The 22588-nt window shown below is 45.8% G+C and overlaps 1 protein-coding gene across 1 annotated transcript in view; it reads right to left on the bottom strand.

Annotated features, from left to right (window-relative positions):
- Positions 1-22588, bottom strand: part of LOC138569260 (ficolin-1-like) — a 503449-nt gene that overhangs the window by 421986 nt on the left and 58875 nt on the right. The window contains exons 2-3 of the mRNA XM_069647091.1: positions 19155-19268; positions 11129-11182 (exon numbers count right to left, since the gene is read on the bottom strand). Coding sequence (XP_069503192.1) covers positions 11129-11182; positions 19155-19268 — 168 coding nt within the window. The remainder of the gene's footprint in view (positions 1-11128; positions 11183-19154; positions 19269-22588) is intronic.

Genomic DNA, 22588 nt, shown 5'->3' with positions numbered 1-22588 from the left:
TTAGTGTGGGTATCTACCTGGATGCTCTACCTTGCATCAACTAACTTAGTTGCACTCAGCACCCTACATATTACATCCATGGCTTCCACCTGCAGACTTGCCGACTCCTACTCAAGTACTGTACTTCAGAACCCCAACATCTATCTTAATGCCCCTGCCTTATGGCTTGACCATTTTGCCAAAAAACCCACACCTAACCAACCTTGCTCCACCGCCCTAAGAAACAAAAGACTAGGTTCTAGACTTATGGGCAAGAAGGGTCACCCTATGTACCCGAGCCTACATCTGAAAACCACCTTGACGCCTAGCCCGCCCCCCAAACGTCCACTTCACCTGCGCCCCAATGCCTTCAGACCAACCTTGCTTCAACAAGCAACGTCGGCTTAATCAAGGCCGCCCTGCTCAATGCAAGGTCCTTAGCTGCCCATGCACTGGACATTGCTGATCTTAATAAGACCCCGGAATTTGACCTCATCGCCATCACTGAGACTTGGTTACACTCTGCATCAGGTCCTGCACCCTCTCCGGCTATCCCCACAGATTACTCCATCATCAGATTTGACCGTGCCTCTAGAGGCGGAGGAATTGCATTTATCTATAGAAACGCACTAGTACTTAGAACCATTCCGAGCATTAATGTGGAATCCGCAGAGTTACTCTCTGTCGAACTCCAACTATCAGCCAACCAAACAGTCACCATCCACCTAATATACAGAACCCCCGGTCCTCCTACATCCTTTGTGGATGACATCTCAGCTTTAATACTTGATAAAGCGAAAACCAACTCTCAAACCATCATCCTTGGTGACTTCAATCTAGGCCACCAAGACCCTATTGATTCCGCGGCCCTCGACCTCGCTAACACCCTAACAGATCTTGGATTCTCACATCATATACAGGAACCCACCCACATTAAAGGGTGGTCCCTTGACTGACTCAGTGACACCAACTGCAATATCCGCGTACTCTCGAACGCCTCGAACGCCATCTGCTCTGATCACCACATTATTACCTTCAGTACTGGAGCAGCTACTCTACCCAAGCCTCCTGTCGCCCCAGCCACCCTCACTAGAAATAAAAAGAACATAACCACTGAAAAACTACTCCCCCTCATCCTTCCCACCCTCAATAATGCTCCCGACATTTGTTCGGACCCTACTATCTTAGCCGACATCTACAACCAGTCAGTACTTGCAGCCATTAACTCTATTGCCCCACTCAAATTTAGGAGACCTAAACAACGCGCTCACCTCAACTCGTGGTTCACTCCCCAGCTTAGAGTGTTACACAAAGGGAAACGTACTGCAGAGTCACGTTGGAAAAGCCACCCCTCTGACGCCCATAAGGACTGTCTTCTGTCAGCCACCCTTAACTATAAAGAAGCCTTACTCCAGGCTAAAAAAGACTCCTACAACAACCGTATTGTGTCAGCCCAGTCTAATACCAAGGAACTATTAAAAATTCTCAAGGAACTTGAGACTCCCGCTGCCCCCCCTGACTCGTGTACCAAAGATAGAACTTGCTGCACAGATATTCAGACAGCACTCCTGGGTAAAATTGCTACCCTCCAAACCAAAAGTAGAGATAAACAAAAATCCCTACAGTCCGATCAACCACTGACCTCACCCATACCTAATACCCACCAAGCCAATCCCTCTCATAAACCATTCTCTTTCTCCCCCCTCACCACCCTTGAAGTAGAAGGAATCATAAACAACTTCAAACCGTCCAACTGCCAAGGTGACCCTTCCCCGGCACCTATCATTAAGGAAGCTTCTCACGACCTAGCCTTTTTCATCACAGCATTCATAAATGCCTCCTTCAAGACGGGTATAGTCCCGGACAACCTCAAGGATGCGTGGGTAATCTCACTCCTTAAAAAACCCTCCCTTGATCCTAACATTCCAACTGACTTTAGACCAATTACGACGGTCCCGTTCCTGCTCAAGATCCTGGATCGTGCAGCCTACTTGCAGATTCAAGACTATCTCGAATCCAACAATCTTCTGGGGTTAAGACAATCAGGATTCCGTCCCAAACACGGCACTGAATCAGCCCTGATTGATCTGAAAACTCAGATGGAGACACTAAAGGACAATGCGAAGTTAGCACTACTCCTTCTCCTTGACCTCTCCGCGGCATTCAATCTGGTCAACCACCAAATACTTTGCCAACATCTTAAATCTGTGGCCCACTTCTCTGATTCTGCCAATGCCTGGATCCATTCATTCCTGAGCAACACATCCATGAGGGTCTTTTCACCTACAGCATTAGCATACCCCTCCCCCATTCATTGTGGCGTCCCCCAAGGCTCTTGTGTGTCCCCTACGTTGTACAACGTATTCACCAAGCCCCTCTTTGATGTGCTCGACTATCTGGGTGTCTCCTACACTAACTATGCGGACGACACCCAGATACGCATTCCCATCACTGGTGATTACACAGCTGACACTAAAGCCTTGAATGATGTCTACCTGATCATTCAGGCCTGGATGGCACATCACGAACTCTGCTTTAATGACAAAAAGACTAGTTCTTACTACTAGGATCAAGCCAGCGTCTTAACAAATTAGATCAAACCTACAAGTCCTTCACCATCGACGGCAATGATATCAAGGTCTCTAAAGACACTAAAACTTTAGGCGTCTATCTGGACTCCACGCTCTGTTTGAACAGACAAACAAACGCAGTAAGCTCGGCATCTGCCTATACCTGAAAACTTATCACCGCCTGCAGCCCCTTTCTAAACTCGCCTAACTGCATCACTCTCACCAGAACACTCATTATGGACAAAATCGACTACTGTAGTGCCCTCTACTTAGGGACTACTCAGTCCAACCTCAATAAATTGCAAACTGTACAAAACAATGCCATAAGGGCAGCCTTAAACATCCCGAGACGATCCCATATCTCCACCGTCAGATCCGACCTTCGATGGCTCCCGGTAAAACAAAGAATTGCCTTGAAACCTCTAGCCTTGACCCACAAATACCTGAACAACAATGCCCCACCCTACCTCTCCTCTCGCCTCACACTCCACACTTCCTCTCGACCTACTAGATTAGCCCAAACTCACAGCCTAACCCTGCCTAGATTCAAACTCCAAAAAGCAGGTGGTGTGAGCTTCCCTGTCCTAGCCTCCAAACTTTGGAACACTCTGCCTACTTCCATCAGAACTGAACCATCGTTCCTAACTTTTAAGAACAACGCCAAATCTTGTCTGTTCTCTCACTATGAGGCTCCTCACTCAGACCTGCCCTCCATGTGTAATATAGGTTTGTGTATATACACTCTATTATGTACTTGTATTATAATTTGTAATGTTATTTCTCTGTATATTGTGTATATTGTGTATATTGTGTATATTGTGTAAATGTATTATGTATTTACTGTAACCTGTTCTCAAGAGTATGCGCCCGGTTGCCCCTGGGCCTTGCTTATGCGCTTTGCAAATAAACTAAACTTCAAACTTCAAACTTGTAATGTGCAGCCATGAACGCTTAGCAAGCAACAGCAAGATTGGTATTTAAAGAGCCTAGCAGTAATACGTTGCAGTAGTCTATTTTAGCCAGAGAAGAGCACGAGCAAGTGTGATACAGTTTTGTGGAGTCAGAAATGACGACTTAGTACAATGAGCTTGGCTCTGTAGGAGGTGGCAGACACCAGAGCGTTAACCTGTTTGGTCATTGCTAGGCTAGTGTCTAAAAGGACACCCAGCATTTTTACCTGCTTGACGATGGCAATGGGTGTTCCATCAATCGTTATGAATGAGTAGTCAGGGTGGAGAGTTTTAATTTTGGCAGGGGATCCCAAAATAAGTATCTCAGTTTTTTCATCGTTAAGACATAGACTGTTGGTAGCCATCCAGTTTTAGATTATAGCATACATCTTATTCACAGTAATTGTGTCTTGCTCATGATTACCTGTGATAGGGATGAGAATCTGGGTTTCATCTACGAAGTTCGTGTAGACGACATCCATAATGTCAAGGGCTGCAAATAGCAATTTTGTGTAGGCATTATAGAGGGTAGGCGAGAGGCATGAGCATTGCGGTACCCCTATGGGGACTGGTATAGGGTCAGCAGCTTCCTTACCTGATGAGACTCTAGAGGTCCGTGCTGAGAAAAAGGATTTGACCCAGAGGGTGGCTTCCTGAGAGAAGTGGACATTTTCTGACAGGGTATTGCACAGTTTGTCATGGTCGACCAGACTTAATGCAGCTGACAGAAAAAGTAGTAGTAGGATGCACAGCTTACCGGCATCTCTTATGGAATCCATCTGGAAGTTAAGGTCCACTAAGGCCGTTTCCCTGCTATGACTGGGCAAGAAGCCAGATTGTCTAGCTCAAAGTAAGTGGTATTGCTCAATATCGGCTTGTATTTGTGAGTAGGCAATTTTGTTGATTATTTTCAACAAGAAGGGCACTGTGGTTATAGGGCGGTAATTAGTGGGTATTGAGGGGTCTAGTGATAGTTTTTTGAGAAGAGGGGTGACCCATGCTTCTTTAATACTGGCAGGGACAACATTGGTGTCAAAGGAAGCATTGACACATTTAGTGATGATGGGAGTTAGGGAAGGAGCGCAGAGTTTGACTACTTTGCGGGGAAGCATTCTCCTTTGCAATTAGATGGTTTAAGCCTAGCTATGGTATCCAGGACTTGGACTTGGCTGACATGTGCACATTTGAATTGCGTTGCTATATTTCCATGGTCTGTGTTCAATGGTGGGAGAGCTACATTTTTGTAGGTTAATATTTCTCTTTTAGCAGAGATTTTATTTTGGAGTTTAACTATTTTAGAAGCAAGTGCGTTCTGTATAGTGGTGCACCACGCTTTGCTTGTATTGATGGTACTATTTAGAGGGACAGGGTTTTCCAACTCTCTAAGAATAGTAAAGAGTTCTTTGGAGTTTGAGGCTGCATTGCTTATACGTGTGTTTAGGGCATTTGCTTTATGTGCTATGATGGCGGATTTGTAATGTTTAATTGCTTCAAGAAAAGAATTGCCTGAATCAACATTATGGGATTTTTTTATGAATGTGTTCTAAGGATCTTTTGTTGCATCGGAGCGCTACTAGTTCCTCATCAAACAGACGTTAGAGCATTTGGCCACCCATGGTGTTTTAATGGTGAGTGGGGCTACTGCATCTATGGTACTTTTGAGACACTTGTGGTAGATATTGGCAAGGCAGTTAGGGTTGGAGTTAGTGGTGTTCTGGGTGGAAAGAACCAGGGTGACGTTAACTGTGAGGTTGTGGGTGTTCCTGATTTCAACAGGGCAGTTTGTGTTGGGAAGGGGGGTGAGTTTATCTTGAGTTAGCAGTTTGAAGCAGATTAAGTGGTGGTCAGACCAGTTAATTTCTGTGATGGAGTGGATGGATACACAGACATTAGATATTAATACCCAGTCTAATGTTCTTCCCTTATCATGAGTTTGTGAGGTCACAAGTTGGGTGAAATTAATCTTCGTAAGGGAGACATGAAGGGCGTTGTCTATAAATGCGTCAAAACATTCTCTATGTATTCCGTCTGTACTGGGGGACTTCCCGATCGGAAGCTCAGCAATTGACCTCCACGCTTCTGTTCTGGAAATGGGAGCATTCAGCTCAATTCACTGAGCCACATCTAACCAGAGCAGACCTGCCATAGCTAACCTTGTATGCATATTTAATCGCTGGATAAAGAAGCATGAACCTATACGGGTTAAAGTAGTAGTTAAACAATGATGAGTTCACATCCTCATCCTTGCCACTGCAAGATTCATCCTCAAACCTTACTCCATCAATAAGGCCACACCCTCGGTAAACTTTTGCTGCCCAAACTAAAGTTCTGCTTGATCAATCAACCTCTCTGTACTGCATGGCTTGTGCCTCACCCACCACAAACCAAATTTCTCTTGTTGTGTTATCTTGAAATAAATCTATCTCCTGATGAATTTGCAACAACAGTTTAAGGTATTTGGAGATTTCATACTTCATTTCCATTAGGTGTCGTACAATTAGATGGTATTCCTGATAGCTTGTAGAACTCCTGCCTCTCTGGAAATGCACATGCCCCGAATGTATTTTATTTATTTATTTATTGAGCATTTGTTAGGTGCCTATACAAGAAAATTGTGTTTCCAGGCGTAGATCTTGACGTCTCTTCAGCTCACCCTTGAGGAGTCTACTAAACCCACGTTTCTTCTATATTCTATATTGTTAAGTACTGAGTCTTTAAATGCAGTATCCAGGAATGACTTTGGTGTTATCCTTCAGCCTCTGCTTGGCCCACCTCCTTCCTGAATCTTCCAATTTCACATGAACGGGGAGTAGTCTGAAAGCGTACGGGGAACTATTACCAATTCATGAGCCCAAGACATCATCTGCCACAATAAATAAATCATGTAAATCCTGGAGGCAGCCAGTGCACTTGGGAATAGAAGGAGAATGCTCTGACCGCTGGATTCTCAAAGCCCCAGACATCTTTGCATTCATATAACTCTTGTAATTGGCCAATCACTTTAGAGGCTTTACAGGGTGGACTGGGTACATTGCTGGATCTGCCTAGCTTTTGAACACTAACCGTACTTAAATTAACCGGCCAAATTAGCAACAAGTCTAGGCAGGATAACAGTTTTGAGGATAAACTGTGGACGAAATCAAGCAAGTTCACATTCAGAGCATACGTATTTATAAACGTGACTCAATGACCGGCAATAATCCCATTCACTATAAGAGACTGCAGTTTTGTACATGTTTCACCTCCCTTAATCTGAAATGTAAAGACCTGTGCATCAGAATTGCTAATCACCTCAACTGCGAGAAATAGGAGGAGACTAAGCTGGTCTCCCTACATCTATATCCCACAGTGGGGTTGTTGCAACGCCTCAAGTGTGTCTCTTAACCTTATGTTGCTTGAGATATAATAGGACCTCACGTGCCTTAATGTGATGATTCTGTCCCCTCATGTTCCATATCATGACACATACTTCTGTTACACCCTTAGTTCTTTTGTTTTTGTTTCCTGTTGATGACGTTGCATACCAAATCCTGGCTATTGAATTCCCTATAAATCTCCTTATGTATGTTCCCCTCTGATTGGCCTGACATCAGTATCTCAGGTCGGTCTCCCTCAGCACTTCTGTACAAATAGCCAACATTGTGAGCAACTAATCATCGAGTTTCCATGCTCCAACCCCGCCCACAATGCTCCCAAGCAGGCCAGTGACCCAAGCTCCCTCCTATTCCACGCGTATGAAACCAAATCTCAACTACATATTTAGTAAAAATCTTAGCCATAGCATGGACTCGACTAGGGGGACTATCTGCTCACTACGGCACTTCAGCACCAAAACAATGGTATTTGTATTTCATTTAGCTGCTGCATACCCTGCCAAGGGGAACATGATTGAGTTCCATCGTCTCCGGAAGAATATCTAAACTCCAACATTGTTGATTCTGTCGATTCATGAAGACTAAAAGCTGCTGTCAGTCACATTCTTCCAGTGAGCTCTATACTGGGGCCTCTTCCTCTATTCAGGAAGGCTTTACACGGGCCTCTTAGGAATTCTACAACTTGTGAGAGAGCAGTGAAGTTGGTTGTATGCCCTTCTACCTCTAGGTACAATATGGAATATTGGATTTGCCGTTTCCTCAGTTGTTGTTTAATCTCTGTAAACGATTTATGAGCCACCTTTACTGAGTTAGTGAAATCTTGAAAGATTGAGATGGTCATATCTGGATATGTGAACATTCCCTTCTCCCGGACTTCTCAGAGTTTTTTTTCATATCTCTGTAGTTTAGCAGTTATGGTATTATCGACCTCAGGACCCCACTGCAGGTGGTCTTGATGTCATTGCTCGATTGGCTCTTTCTCCAATGAACACTGGGGAGTATGCATCTTTACCTAAGATATCCTGCAACATTGTCTTCCAAAAGGTTTCTGCATTCTGCATTGCTGTTGATTTAGCCATTACCAGTATTCTTAAATACTTCTCACTCTTCTGCTTTAGCTGAGATAAGCTTAAGAAGCAAGCACATTTCAGATACATCTTTACTCACTGTTGCACTTATATTTTCTATCACTGAAACACGTTCTTCCACTTTGTCCAGGAGTGTGTCATGTTGATAAAGCTTTCCTTGCATACTCTACATTTTACTGATTAGTTTATCAGTTTTGATCCCTCGCATTTCCACACTCGTCTACAATTCTGAAAAGACGTGTTGTTTCACTTTGCTATTTCACTTTTTGGACTAAGGCGATTGAGAAACCTAGAATGGGCTTACTTTATCTGAAGGGAGAGACGTGGCCGCTTGTTTTTTTGCCACCTGTCCAAACACAATTGTGGCTGATGTTTATTGGATTTCCCCATTTTGATCAACAATATTGTCACACAGATCCCCTCTTTTGACACCATGTCCACGCAACTGTGGTATGAGTTTGTTTGGAAGTGCTGCTTTAGTATCTGCCCCTCTGCTTCCTGTGAGTTCCCCTCCGATCCTTTTCTTTAATGTGAACTTTCATGTTTGTTCTTTGCTCAGGTTGAGTCCTCGGCTGTTTCAAAACCTAAGAACTGCAGCTCAGACTGGGACTCTTCTCTCTTCTCTGTGTTCCCTTTCCAGGTCGATGCTTTCTATATTTTGAGAGAACCCGAAGGAAAGAAACAAAGAGGCACCCATCTGGGCATGCTACATTGTCATCCTAAATGTTTTTGTGATAGTGACTTTAGTCAGAGGTCCGCTAAGTAGCTTTTTCACCCACTTGTGAGTTTCCGGCTGCCATGGTCGAGTTGGTGCTCAACCCGACCCAGGTGCAAGCTCTCTGCCAGTCCCTGTCACCAGCGGACTTCCACAGCAATCAGGCACTGACGTTTCCAGGTTGCTTTTTGTCAAGCAGCCCTATCCCCACCTGGCCTCTCTGTGGTCAGGCATCTCTAGGGGAAGCCCACACCTCATTTCACCACTAGCCTTTCTGATGCATCCAATCCCAGCATTTGGTATCAGAGGTGCTAGGCCCTGCCTTCCGGCCTGGTTAGTAGTCTTCTTCACTGACAAATGACTCTCCACAAACACGCTAGATATCCTGGGGAGTCTCCCAAGGATCTCAGGAGCAGCTTTTCTATTCTAGAGATGGCAGGACATTGAATTATTTTTCGGTGCTGACTAGGGCTCGTACAAAAGCGGCCATCTTGTTGCAGACTCACGAGCACCCCCACCACAATTAAATTTATTTGTAATAATGCTGCATTTCTTTGGGGTGAAAAGAGTCCCATGCTCTCAAATACAAAGTGTAAATAAGGAGCAGGGCATGCTTGGTTTGTTGGGCCTTTTTTCTTGTGTGTGATATCTGACCGGCGTTTGTAAAGTTGGACAAATCTCCTTTAAAAAACCATGGTCAGTAGGACATGATAGGATAAATGGCATATTATAGGGCCCTGTGGGTGATGGTATAGCCTGCATAGGTGAATCTCAACCTTTGCAGGTGAATTACTCAGCAGCTTTTTACAAGTTCACAGGGCCTAAGCCACACAACACTCGCCCAGCACTCTTCCTGAAAGCAGCTCACATTATTATGCTCCATCCTTGTTTAATAATGTTGTCCTGGGTAAAAACATGTGCCGATATCTCTGCAAGGCAACACTCAGGCACTATGCAAAACTCATAAATAATATGGATTTTATTAAATCGTTTTGAAAGTATCACATTTCTAACAAGAAAATCTGAGGAAAGGTGGCCTCACTTTCTACTCCTACACTGACTTAACCTACATTTATCTTAAATTTGTCAGCCCAAAGGACTAGATAATGTGCATCACAAAAAAACTGAAAGTCATTGGGAGAAATGGATGAGAACGGTTGCCTCGAACCAATCAGTACCAAGAATCAGATACTCATTCTGGCCACTTCCGCATTCTCCTTTCGCACTGCCTGACACCATCCGGCTTCGCGTATTATGCTACCTACTATTTAAACTAACTACACTTGGTATGTATCTGAACGTAGATTTAAGAGATAAATGTAACAATCTCTATCCCTTCTCTCAAATAAGGTAACTGGGAAAAAGTCCTAATTGCATTATATCACGCTCCATGCAACAGTCATACAACCACTGATCAACTCCAAATGTAACTTCCCATATCCCCACCACCTGTGTCATTCAAAACTGTAGGATATCTCAGTTACAATAGGTATACAATGTTACCACTCTCCAGGCTTAAAGTGGGTACTGTTCTCCTCTTGGTGAAACATCGATGTCACACCATGAAAGCGGAATCATGATCAAAATCACTGACCTGGTGTATCAGTGCCAATCTATCACACCAAAGCTACACTTACTCACCCACATGAATTGTTGTCCTACTGCAGCCACCTTCTCTTGATTATCCTCTGCTTCAATTGCATAGTAGGGGTAGATAAGGCTTTTCTCTAGAGCAGCTGCTGTAGTATGGGAAACTATATCCTGACATGAGAAGTACCCCTCAAATATTTCCTTCAATAAACCTCTCAAAACCTAAACTTTTTCTGACCAAGGACAAAATAGGTTATTTTAAATGGACCCCATTCTATGCACTATATGAAGTTCCCTTCTGCTGGTAACTATTGCCAGAATTCTGTAGCCGCACAGTGGACTAGGGTTCATTTCATCTTGCAAAGTTTCATGAATCATACAGAGCAAACATACATTGTGCAAAATATTTTCATAGTATGTGAGGTAAAGAAAACTAACAACATACACACATGAATGAAGAATAAATGCCAAAAATACATGTGCAATGGTTTCGAAGATATGCAACCTACAAAGTAGGATACACCATAACCCTGCTGTAGAATAATGGCACATTTTCCTAAAAGGGTGCATAAGGTGTAACCTTGTATGCAGCTATTGGTGAAATGGAACGCAAACATGTAAGGCCACCTACGCCTCTAAGAGACCTGTTGTAGCAATGGAAATCAGTTAAATGATTGGCTGATATAATAATATCACACTTTAACATGTTAATATAATGCTCCACATTCCAGTTACATTGTGGCAGCACAGTGTGTACATTTTATGTTGAAAATAGACTCCTATACAAATTGAGAGTGCAATGGTGTGATATTATTGATCAAATGGATATAAAATAGGTAGCCACTGTGATTTTTTGTTTTACCTTTTTCTCCAGCTGGTCCCTTCTTCCCAACAATACCAGGACTTCCTTTCTCACCTAGAACACATAAAAATGAATGATACTGCATCTGTGGAATGTCCCTATCTGCAGAACAATAGTACAAAAGAAGTTTAAGAAAGGTGAATGCAATCCATGGTCAAGAAATCAAACAAGTATTATAAGTCATTAACGTGCCTGCGAGAAAAAGTGTGCATTAATTCGTCAGGAATTAACACATTTATCCAGCATGTAGCAGATTGATAATACCACCAGGAATCGGTACATTGAAGATACAGCAAAAAGGTGCATTATAGATTCCAAGATGGCCGCCGTCCAAGGTAGACTGCACTCCTCCGAGCTCCGTCCGAGCGGGAGATCCATCGGAGACTATAGCACCCCCATGAAGCCCCCTCAGCAAATCCTGAACTACAGACCGTGTAGGGGGACGACACGTTCGCAGCCGGACCGAGTGAACCTAGCAGCGGGCGCCGGAGTGCGGTATCCGAGCTGCGGAGAGCATCCCACACTGCAGCACCGGTCCAGCCCGCCAAAATCGCTCCCCGACCGCCGCGGGTGGCCGGGCCAAGAGAGAGGAGGGACACGCTGCCCCGGGGACGGGGTGGGCGGTGAGGCCTCCCGTGGCCCCACCGGCGGTCCCTCTCAGCAAAATCACCCTGCGGCTGCCTGCCTTGGCGCTGCGGTGGAAACAATCCTGCAGCTGGCCGGCCCCTGGAGGGGTGGACTCCACCGAACACCGCCGCCGCGGACCCGGTCCCCTGCGGTCCCTCCGCCCCCCGCCCACCAGCCTTCGCCGCGGGACACCATCTGAAGCGGAGGAGGGCACGGGCTGAGGCCGTGGAGGCGGATAGCTGCCGCTGCAGGAGCGCGCACGGCCCCCTGGAGCTGAGGGGAGAGGAGCGCCGCTGACAAGTAAGGAGGAGGTTGGGGGAGGACAAAAGGCACCAAGGCTCACATTGGGGGCCCAGGGACCCCCCCATCACACGGCATAGTCTGGGCTCAGGCGAAGTCCCCCTCCACGCTGGCCAGCCCCCTGGAAACAACCATAACCTTACCCAGGTGCCACAAACAGCGCCCTGGACCGGCACAACAAGAAACATCAGGCAGGAGAACTTGAGTGGGCAGCATAAGCGCTTGAGGGGACTATTAGACTCTTGTAGAAGCACTGCAGCAGAGATGATGTCCATGTTAGGGATGGCAGGAGAACTTGAGTGGGCAGCATAAGCGCTTGTGGGGACTATTAGACACTCAGCATAAGCGCTTGTGGGGACTATTAGACACTTGCAGAGGCACTGCAGCAGAGATGATGTCCATGTCAGTGTTGGCAGAGGAACTTGAGCGGGCAGCATAAGCGCTTGTCCTCGGGACATCTCGGGCAGAGGGCCTACATCACCACAAACAGGAGGGAAAGACTAACCTCTCGGGGTGGTCCACGTTCCCGGGCACCCTGAAAGGATCATTAACCGCCCCCCAGAGGTCGGAGCTCCCCAGGACACAAAATAGGTGCGGGGGACGAGGGAGCACCCAGAGGGGGAACTGCCCATGGCAAGAACCCAACACAGCCCACATCTGACCAGCATCATCCGGGGGCGCGAGATGGAAGCGAGCCACCTGAGTATACTGAGCAGCCTCACGCAGGAAGCCACCTGCAACAGGGATAAGACAGGGGGGGCCTGAAGACCACACGTACTGGTTCATATAAGCCAGCACCAACGGCAGGTAGACAGGAGGAATCACCCATGCCCGACAGTGTGCAAACCAAACCTGCAAGCAGTGGAGGAGGACTCCTGGGCCTGGCACTGTCGCCCCCCCCCCCCAAGCAAAGGTGTTCCCCGGAGAGCACATGTGCAGGAGGCCTGGCCCACACTGGGAGTCGGGGCAAACATAAGACGCGACGCCTGCATCGAAACAGTCACGCCACCAGAACCTGCAGCCCCAATTGAACCAGCAAGTTCCCCCCCCCCCACAACCCCAGGGGGAAAAACAGATGCCAAGAACCAAGTCCAGAGACGTCCCGCACAGAACCCGAAACGCACAGCTGGAACTTTGCTGGGGACAACACCGGACTAAAAAGACCCAGAGTGAGACAACAGGGGAGCGCGACCCTCGACAGCCCGCAGACACTCCTACTAAAATGGCCCTGAACAAAGAAGATCTCAAAGAATACCTCCAGGGAATGGAGACCCGGATGATGGAGGCCCTCCGAGATCAACTAAAGACAATAAGGGAGGAGCTTCGCTCTTCAATACAGGAAGTAAAAAAGTACATTACAGGCTTAGGAGAGAGGGTTGACACGGCAGAAGCAGGACTCTCAGAAATTGCTGAAGACTCAAAACAGTCCAGCGTGCTGCTGGAGCAGATCGCCAGGGCCACGCACAATCTAGAACTCCAAGCAGAAGATCTAGAAAACAGATCCCGGAGATCTAATATACGAGTTAAGGGCCTGCCCGAATCTATTGGCGACAAAGATCTGAAAGAGACTATGCAGTTATGTTTCAGCAGCCTCCTAACAGACGTCCGACCAGAGGACATACAGGTTGATAGAGTACACAGAGTCGGTCCCCCCAGGAGGTAGTCGGGAGCCAGGCCCAGAGACGTCCTATTGGCAATGACCTCCTACACAGTGAAAGAGGAAATCCTCTAAGCGGCAAGAAACTCACAACCGGTGACAATCAATGGCACCCAGGGCCAGCTGTACCAAGACTTGGCCCTCTTGACCTTGCATAAAAGAAGATTAATGGCCCCGGTCACTAAGGCATTAAGGTCCAAGGGAATTATATACAGGTGGGCATATCCCTTTGGCCAGCAGCTCCCTTGGGAGGGCAAGCAACAGCGAATCACCACCTGCGAGGAAGGAGTTGCGCTCCTACACCTGGAAGAAGAACAGCTCCCGGACTCAATCCCGGCCCGCAACCTCAGAAGCGGAAACCCCAGACAATGGGAATGGACTTCGGCACCCACGAAGAAGCGAGGCGCTGAGGCGAAAGGGAGAAGCCAGCTTCCGGGGTGACTGCGGTCTCCTGGAAGGACTAGGTCAAGTAGAACTGGGTAAAGCGGAGCACGCCTCCGGGACAATCTGAAGGACAACTGCGATAAACATCCCAGAGGATAACACCAACCTCGGACGGAGCGAGGAGGTAAACCATTTTGGAATCAATGCAGGACAGACACAGGTCCTGGCAAAGTACAAGAGGGAGGAGAGGTGATACCCAACGCCCCGAAGAGGGCGCAGAGAAAGTTTTTTGGAACTTTGTTCTGAAGGGTAGTAGGGGGGAGGGGGGTGGAATCCAGGGGGGAGGGAAAGAAAGTTGCAAAGTTATTTAAGTTTAGGGAACGGCATGGATCAGTATAGACCAAAGGTAAGGGAGGATCAAGGGGGGAAAACAAACCGAAAGGCAAAGGCTCACAGACGTAACGCAGATGGCTGAAATGAATATAGTTTAGCTCAATGTACAAGGCCTAAATTTGCCAGTCAAACGCCGTTCCATTCTGTCGAGGCTCATCGGCATGCAAGCCTCAATAGCTTTCCTGCAGGAAACGCATCTCCTCCCTGAGGATGAGGGAAGACTGAAACATAAGGCGTTTCCCCGCCAGTACTTGGCTTCCGGGGGGAGGAAGACCAAAGGAGTGGCAATACTAATCGGGGCCAATTTGATCTTCAAAAAATGGGCGATACACAGGGATCCGGAAGGAAGATACATAATCCTAAAAGGGACGTTACAAGATCAATTATGTACACTAACAGCAATCTACGCCCCGAACGAGCGGGAAGACTTATTCCTGAGAGAAGTATTGAAAACCCTAGGTGGCTGGTGTGAGGGTCAGACAATAGGCGCCGACTTTAACTGTGTCATGGACCCCGCCCTGGACAAAACCCTTCCACCCACTGCAGCAGACGCAAGAAATAGGCAGGCATTGGGCAAACTCTTTAGGGACCTGGAAGTTATAGAAACATGGAGATTCTTCCACGGCCAATAGAGAGAGTTCACCCATTACTCAGCAGTCCATAGGGGATACTCAAGAATTGACATGGTGCTGGTGTCCTCATCCCTGATCCCGTGCATTAGCAAAGTAGAAATAGAAGCCGAATATGTGTCGGACCATTCCCCAGTCCTAGTACAAATGGAAATGGCCAGATCCATCTACAAGAACCGTAGGCCATGGAGACTGAACTAAATGGTCTTGAAAGACCTGGCCCTTAGGGCACATATGGAAGAGACTATCCAGAACTATTTCCAGGAGATTAACAACGGGGAGACAAACTGGGGGGTAATTTGAGATACCGGGAAGGCAGTGATCCGAGGAGAATTTATCTCACAAACATCAGCATATATGAGGGAAAGGGAACTTGTTAAAAAGAACCTGGAAACAGCACTAAAGGCAGCAGAAACCCAACACAAAGCTAGACAATCCCAAAAAACACTTAGAGTGGTTAGGAAGGCAAGAGCCCAACTAGAGGCACACGTAGCGGAACGCACAGCACAAGCACTAATTAACACCAAACAGACATACTATGTCCAGGGTAGCAAAAGCAAACAGATTCCTGGTGGCTAAACTCCGCAAACGAAACTCCTGCAACCACATAGTACAATTAAAGGACCAAAAAGGGGAGCTGTGCACGACGGAGGAGGGTAAACTGGAAATAATGGAAAAATTCCATCAGGAACTGTTAGAAAGGGAACACCTAAACCATCAGGCACAAAGGTAGTATATCTCTAGGATCTCCCTCCCCCAGATTACACAGGAAGATAATGACGCCCTGCAAGCCCCCATATCATCGCAAGAAATTAGCGATGCCATTACAGCATTGCCCTGCAACAAAGCCCCGGGCCCAGATGGACTTGGGAGCGGATATTACAAAACATTCCGCGGCCAACTGCTGGGGCCCCTAACACTCCTGTTTAACCACATAAGAGAATGCGGCACAGTCACGCCCGACATGGGAGACTCCACCACCATCTTAGTACTCAAGCCCAGTAAAGACCCTACAGATTGTGCTAGTTACCGACCGATCTCCCTACTTAACACCGACGCAAAGCTTTACGCTAAGGTTCTTGCAACCAGACTCGCTGAGGTCCTGCCCAAAATAATTCACCCCGACCAAGCTGGATTTATAAAAGGGAGACACACGCAAGACAACATTAGGCGGGCAGTAGATATACTGGATCTGGGAAGTAGGACAGAGCAAAGGTTCTCCATAGCGGCCCTAGATGCCAGGAGAGCATTTGACAGCCTAGATTGGGCATATCTGGAACTGGTACTGCAGAAGTTCGGATGTGACCCCAGCTTTAGCAGAATGGTCCTGGCAAACTTTCGCCTCCCATGCACGACATTCATGGTTAATGGGAACCCCACAGCCAAAATCAAAATCAATAGAGGGACTAGGCAGGGCTGCCCACTCTCGCCCTTAATCTTCGCCATGGCGATGGAACCCATAGCCGAAATAATAAGGCAAGACCCTGACATACAGGGGGTTAAATGCGGGGGGTGCACACATAAAATAGCACTGTATGCAGACAATATAATGCTGTTCCTCGGGGACCCTAAGAATACTTTACCAAGAGCATTAGATACTCTACAAGAATTTGCCTTGATGTCGGGCTTCAATATAAACTTCACCAAATCTAAGGCTCTGAACATTACAGAGAGGGAAGAGGTTGCCGAAGACCTGGGGTCTAGATACCCACTAACATGGGAAAAAGATTCAATAGAATACCTGGGGATCCAATTAACAAAGAGCCATAAAAACCTCTACGGAGCAAACATTACCCCATTGGTAAAACAACTAAGGGAGGACCTACACAGGTGGGACACTCAGGAGCTATCCTGGTTCGCACGGATTGCTGCAATCAAAATGACCCTGTTACTACGACTACTATACACAGCAAGCTTGCTTCCAATAGAGATCCCCCCCAAATTAAGCAAGGCACTACAGGGCAACTTGACTTCCTTCATATGGCACAAGGGGAAAGCCAGAATACCACGAAAGGTCCTAACGAGGTCACCACACCTGGGAAAGATACGCTCTGGCTGCACAAATAGCACCAATGTTGGCCTGGAAGAGAGAGGACAAATCAAAGGGAGGGGTGGGAATCGAACAGGGAGTGACCTCGATCCCATTAGAGGCCTTGCACGGTCTGCAGAAGGGTGACAGGGAGGCAGAGGGGTGCCTACTGGAAGCAACCAGGATCTCACTGCAAGGTTGGGATCGGGCATTGAAAAGACGGCACATCACCCCAGGGTTGGGCCCCTATACCCCAATGGTGCATAACCAAAGCTTCACACCGGGCAAACGGCCCAGGCTTTGGAGGAACTGGGGACAGGAACAATCACTGAATTGAAGGACTTCTTCAGGGAAGGAAACCCACTACTCTTCGAAGAGTGGAAACAGAAATTTGGAGTTGGGGAAACGGATAGGTACACCTACATCCAGATCCGGCACTGGATAGCACATAGGGAAATCCAGAAAGCAGCTACAAGGGAACCAGTAGGGCTGGAACTAACGCTACATGAAGGGGATGAAGCGGGAGCTGATCCAAACTATACAAGTTGCTTGACAAAGCTCAGTTGAGTGACACCTTCCCATATATGGATAACTGGGTGAAAGACATAGGCGAACCCATCACTGAGGAGGAATGGTCCCAAATATTGACAAGAGCACGAAAAGCCTCCACATGCACATCCGTTAGAGAAACTTGACCCCCCACAGGCTGCACAAAATGAACCCCAATTACCCTCCCACATGCTGGAGAAACTGTGGAGGCAATGGAGATCTATACCACATGTGGTGGTCCTGCCCGAAGGCGGCAATGTACTGGAAGGAAATCCTGGGCCATATAAAAGATATCACAGGTAAGCAGCTGCCGGCGGCACCCAAAACTATACTCCTGGGCACAACGGTGGAAGACATATATGCGGCAACAGGACACAACGCTACGCTCATCACCCACCTGCTAATGGCAGCCAAGATTACTCTGGCACAGGCATGGAAAAACCCTGAAGGCCCAATAACAGCATGTTGGTGGGTAAAGTCATGGAATGAAATGGCCATGGAGAAGGTGGGGGCCCTGAGAGACGGCAAGTACCTAAAATTCAGAGCTATCTGGGACCCCTTCTTCGACTATGTTAGAGACAGAGAAGCATACTTCTTCAGGCCAAACCTGCTGAGAGCAATTCACAACTGAAGACGGACAAACCAAGCACAGGAGCTGCGATGCTACGCAGGGGTCCCCCACTCAGAACACAACAACTCTTACTGACGTCAGAGGAACTGATCCATGCCAATGGGAACTGGGAGGGGGGAAGGGGTTAGGGGAGGGGTTGTTGTACGGTTGCAGTTACGGTTAAGTTATTTTCTGATGCTATACCAAAATTGTAATTCCTAAGATGGCGATTGGGCCACAATAATTGACTTGCACTAAGACATACCACTGGCCTAAGATAACACCTGAAAAGAGTGTATCTTCTTTCTTTCCTTCTTTCTGTTTCTTCTCCATTGAATAAATAAAGTTGGCTGGAAAAGTATGGGATCTACTAGGCCTAGGAAAACTAATAGCTATGCTGGAGGGGAAACTCCCAAAGTTTATGGAAACTCAGAGCCCATCTTTGGATTATGTTTCGCACATAGAGCATATGGGTTTTTTAAAAAAAAAAAAAAATTTCTCCCTTTCGCCTTTTTCTTTTCTCCTGGTCGTATCCCTTCTCTTTCAATACTTTTTGACAATTAATTAATTCTTCCTTTCATCAATTGCGGTTGAATAATGAACTTTGGGAATATCTGATGTGTTTTATGAAATTAAAAGATGCACTGGGAAAAGAAAAGGGGAATGAATTACGAAGGAGTACGATTTGCTATATGTTATGAATTTATTTGTTTAAAAATCAATAAAATAAGTTATAAAAAAAAGGTGCATTATAAACACTTGGGATGAATTGATACATTCATTATAATTAATTACATTGCCCAACTCTTTAAACATCCATTTGAAAATTCAATTGGAATATGCTGCACCTTTCATTGCTTGTGCTCCAGGTTCTCCTTTAGCACCCTGGACTCCTGGGGTTCCGGGACATCCATGGATAACAGCAACTTTATCTGAACCACTCAGGCCCACAACCTTGACATCTGGAAAGAATGCACATATATTTAAAATGTGTTAAGAGTTGGCAGTAGAGATAGAGATAGGAGCATTACTATTGTCGGGTAAAAGAGAAGCAACAAAGTGAAGTACAACTGCCCTCAAAGTGAGTTAGAGAAAGCTATGACCAGGGCACAGACTGTCTAGCCAAGCTAGCCCATCAAGTCCAGTTAATATTCTCTGCCAAACGTTTGAATAACTTTTTTCCTTAGTAGCTCTGAGAGTAGATATTTAACACATTGATCCCTCAAAATCAAATGGATAGATTCAGAGTGATCCACTGGGTTTGGAAGACAGTTTAAATGCCCAATTCCCTGCTCAGATGTTAGTGGCAGTGCTTAGCACAGACAGTACCCAATCCAAAATCCCCTGATGCCTGAGGTACTTCCAAGAAGAGAGTGGGGGTATAGCTCTCTCATTGGCAGGTGCCTCCCTCCAAAATGGCATTCCTGCCCCTCTTATACTTGAGATGGACATCCTTAAGTTTTGGAAGCTTCTCAAGACCCTGCTCTTCTCTAGCTCCTTCCCCCTTCCCCTAACTTGCTAATTGCCCCCATCTGCCACTGAGACTGGCGTCCTGGTCAATATGAGTCACACAGGGCACCAGGCTCTCCCTGACCAGTCTTCATCAGCACCCCCCCAACCAGCACTGCCCTTCCGGGACCCTTTCCCCTACTAGCCTGGTGGTACAGGCACCCCTCCTGAGTCTGGTCCATCCCCCCTCCCTTGCACTTACACGGTGGTCTACCTCAGGCATTTCCTGGCACTTGCACCCTGCCTTGGTCTCCCCAAGCAGTTACCTATCCCCTTGCTCCTTCCCCGCTCCCCACACTCTGCATCTTATACCCTACCCCCTCCAGCACCCCTCTACCCCTTCAACCCCCCTGAACTTCGTCTTTTTGAACTTGCATGAGCTGAAAGTCACAAGGCCTAGTAGGACCATTGTTGTCCCTGATATCCCCTTAACTATTGGTGCCTGGAAACAATTTTCTCTGTATTGTGCGCCTTATAAATATTCAATGAACAAAATACAAAAAATGTTAATCAGCGGCCCAGGAGTAGTCACATCACCTTTGCCCCAGTCTTTGCGACAGAATTGCAGAATTTGTTACATGCAAATTCAGTGCCTGAAACTGAGGTTGCAAGCTTTCAGTGGTGAGAAAAATAATAGTTACTGAAAAACTACCTATCTGAATGTAGCAGCAGAGTATATTAAGTGATTGTAATTCAGAGCACCATGTTTTGTGGTGCTTAAAATGCTTGTTACTAGTTGCAAATAAAAACAAATCGTAGAATTAATTGGAGGAAGATTATACATTTTTGTGTCTGTATCAAACAGTATGTGCCAACTCTGTGTTGGTAAAAATACTAGTGTCTGAAAAAATGCCTTCCCAATTCATTGGAAGCAGCAGGAGACTACATTCTGTGACTATAACTCTGTGCACTCTTTTAAGTGGTGGTGCAATGCACTCAGTGCTAGTGGTGGCTGTAACTCAGTACACCATATTTTATGGTGAGACCAAACATTCTTTGCTAGCTGTGAAATCAAAATCTTAAAATTATTTGGAGGAAAGATAAGGCAGTAAACACAAAGTGAGTCCTCTTTTTTGTAGAGGAGGCTTCTTTGGATGAGGACGTCAAAAAAAAAAGGCCAAAAACATACTAATTTGTATAAAGGTCAAGCACAAAAGGTTACTAACATCACCTATAATCATTAGAATAACTGTGATCTAAATAGAAAAAATGATACTGTCAGATGTCAATCATGTTGTCTTTGTATTTTAACAACAATTTTTGATTTTGTGACGTAGTTGTGTACGTCCTTTTTTAGAAATGTTACCAATAAACTATATTCAGTATATCTTAGTGACCCATTACCATTTTTTGCATTTAGGTATGAATTTGGTATATCTCAAATTTTTGTCACTTAGGTTTTCTCTAGCTAAAAGTGTAACAACTGGGTAGCTTCTTTGGCAATATATGGCATCCAGTGTTTGTAAATGAGTGTATCATCTCTTTGTAGTGAGACAAAATACTAAGTGCAGCCGGAAAGAGTCATGGGTGTGTAATTCTTTTGCATCATTGGGGGTGTACCGCAGGTTTGGGCTGCCAAGGTAAAATGCACAGAGAGCAATGCTGTACTCAGTCGCAGATAACCTGGGCAGTACTCCTACGAAACCACCTCCATGCACCACCACACCAGTTCCAACAATCCGGGTGCTCTGAGAAAGGCTTTTCCTTTCTCAGAAGTAGCAGGTTTACAGCCTCTACCCCAGCTTCCTCAACCGCTCCTGCCACCACACAGACTACTCCTGTAGGGCAGAGGATCTAGTCTTCCCCAGTCCACCTGCCACTCCATATATGTGGTTGGTGCCCCTTCCCTCTCTTCCCTCCACCACCTTAGCTTGCCTCTCCTGTAAAAAATAAAAAAAATACAAAATCGAAAAATACAAAAAAAGGTTTTTTTAGGAGCCACCTTTCACAGTTCAAAAATTGAACTAAGAATACAAATCATAGGAACGTTTGCTGTCTGCATAGTCCACGGACAGTACGAATTTCTACGGACACCTGGAAAATTTAAGGCATGGAGTGGGAGAATTAAAATAAATAAATAAATGTGTTTTTCATTAAAAAATGGTGGCTCTTAAAAGAACCTAGCAAATGTTCTATTAAACTTAAGTTTTCATTTTTCATTTACTACAAACTACTAAATAAAAAGAAAAATTTGATTTCCGACATCAGTCAAATGCACTCCATCTCCTCGTCAAAAAATATTCACAATATCACATTTGATGTTTTCATTATGAAAAGATGTCATTCTAAAAACCTGCACAAACATACATACAGATTTATTCACATTGCGCCTTGCTTTGTTGATTTGTGGACAAAATAAATTAGAACGTTTCTACATTTGTCTTTGAGCTATCCAAGAAAACACAATCTTTGATCATGGAAACAGTACCATTAACTTCACAAATTAATCCTTCTTTGCAAACTGTAACACAATTCTGGTGACATAGCCCAAAATGTTGCCTCCACAGTGAACCACAATTATGTCTGGATGCTTCAAAGTAACCATATTTTCACAAAACGGGAGCAAGTCTGCCCACTTCATTCATCAAACTCCACACCAGGAAAGATCAAATTCTTCAAATCCAAGTTTCAGAGGTAAACCAAAGTGCTCAAAATACATTCAATCCAATAATCACCCACCACCCAGGCACTCTGCTCCCTCAAAGTCATAGCCATAGCCATCTTCACTGCAAACAACAAAGATAACCCTTGCAAACCTGTCTTCCTGTACAAC

Source organism: Ambystoma mexicanum, chromosome 2q (genome assembly GCF_040938575.1).
Source record: "Ambystoma mexicanum isolate Mex_15411 chromosome 2q, UKY_AmexF1_1, whole genome shotgun sequence".
Lineage (NCBI taxonomy): Eukaryota > Metazoa > Chordata > Amphibia > Caudata > Ambystomatidae > Ambystoma > Ambystoma mexicanum.
This window is presented reverse-complemented; position numbering and strand designations above follow the sequence as displayed.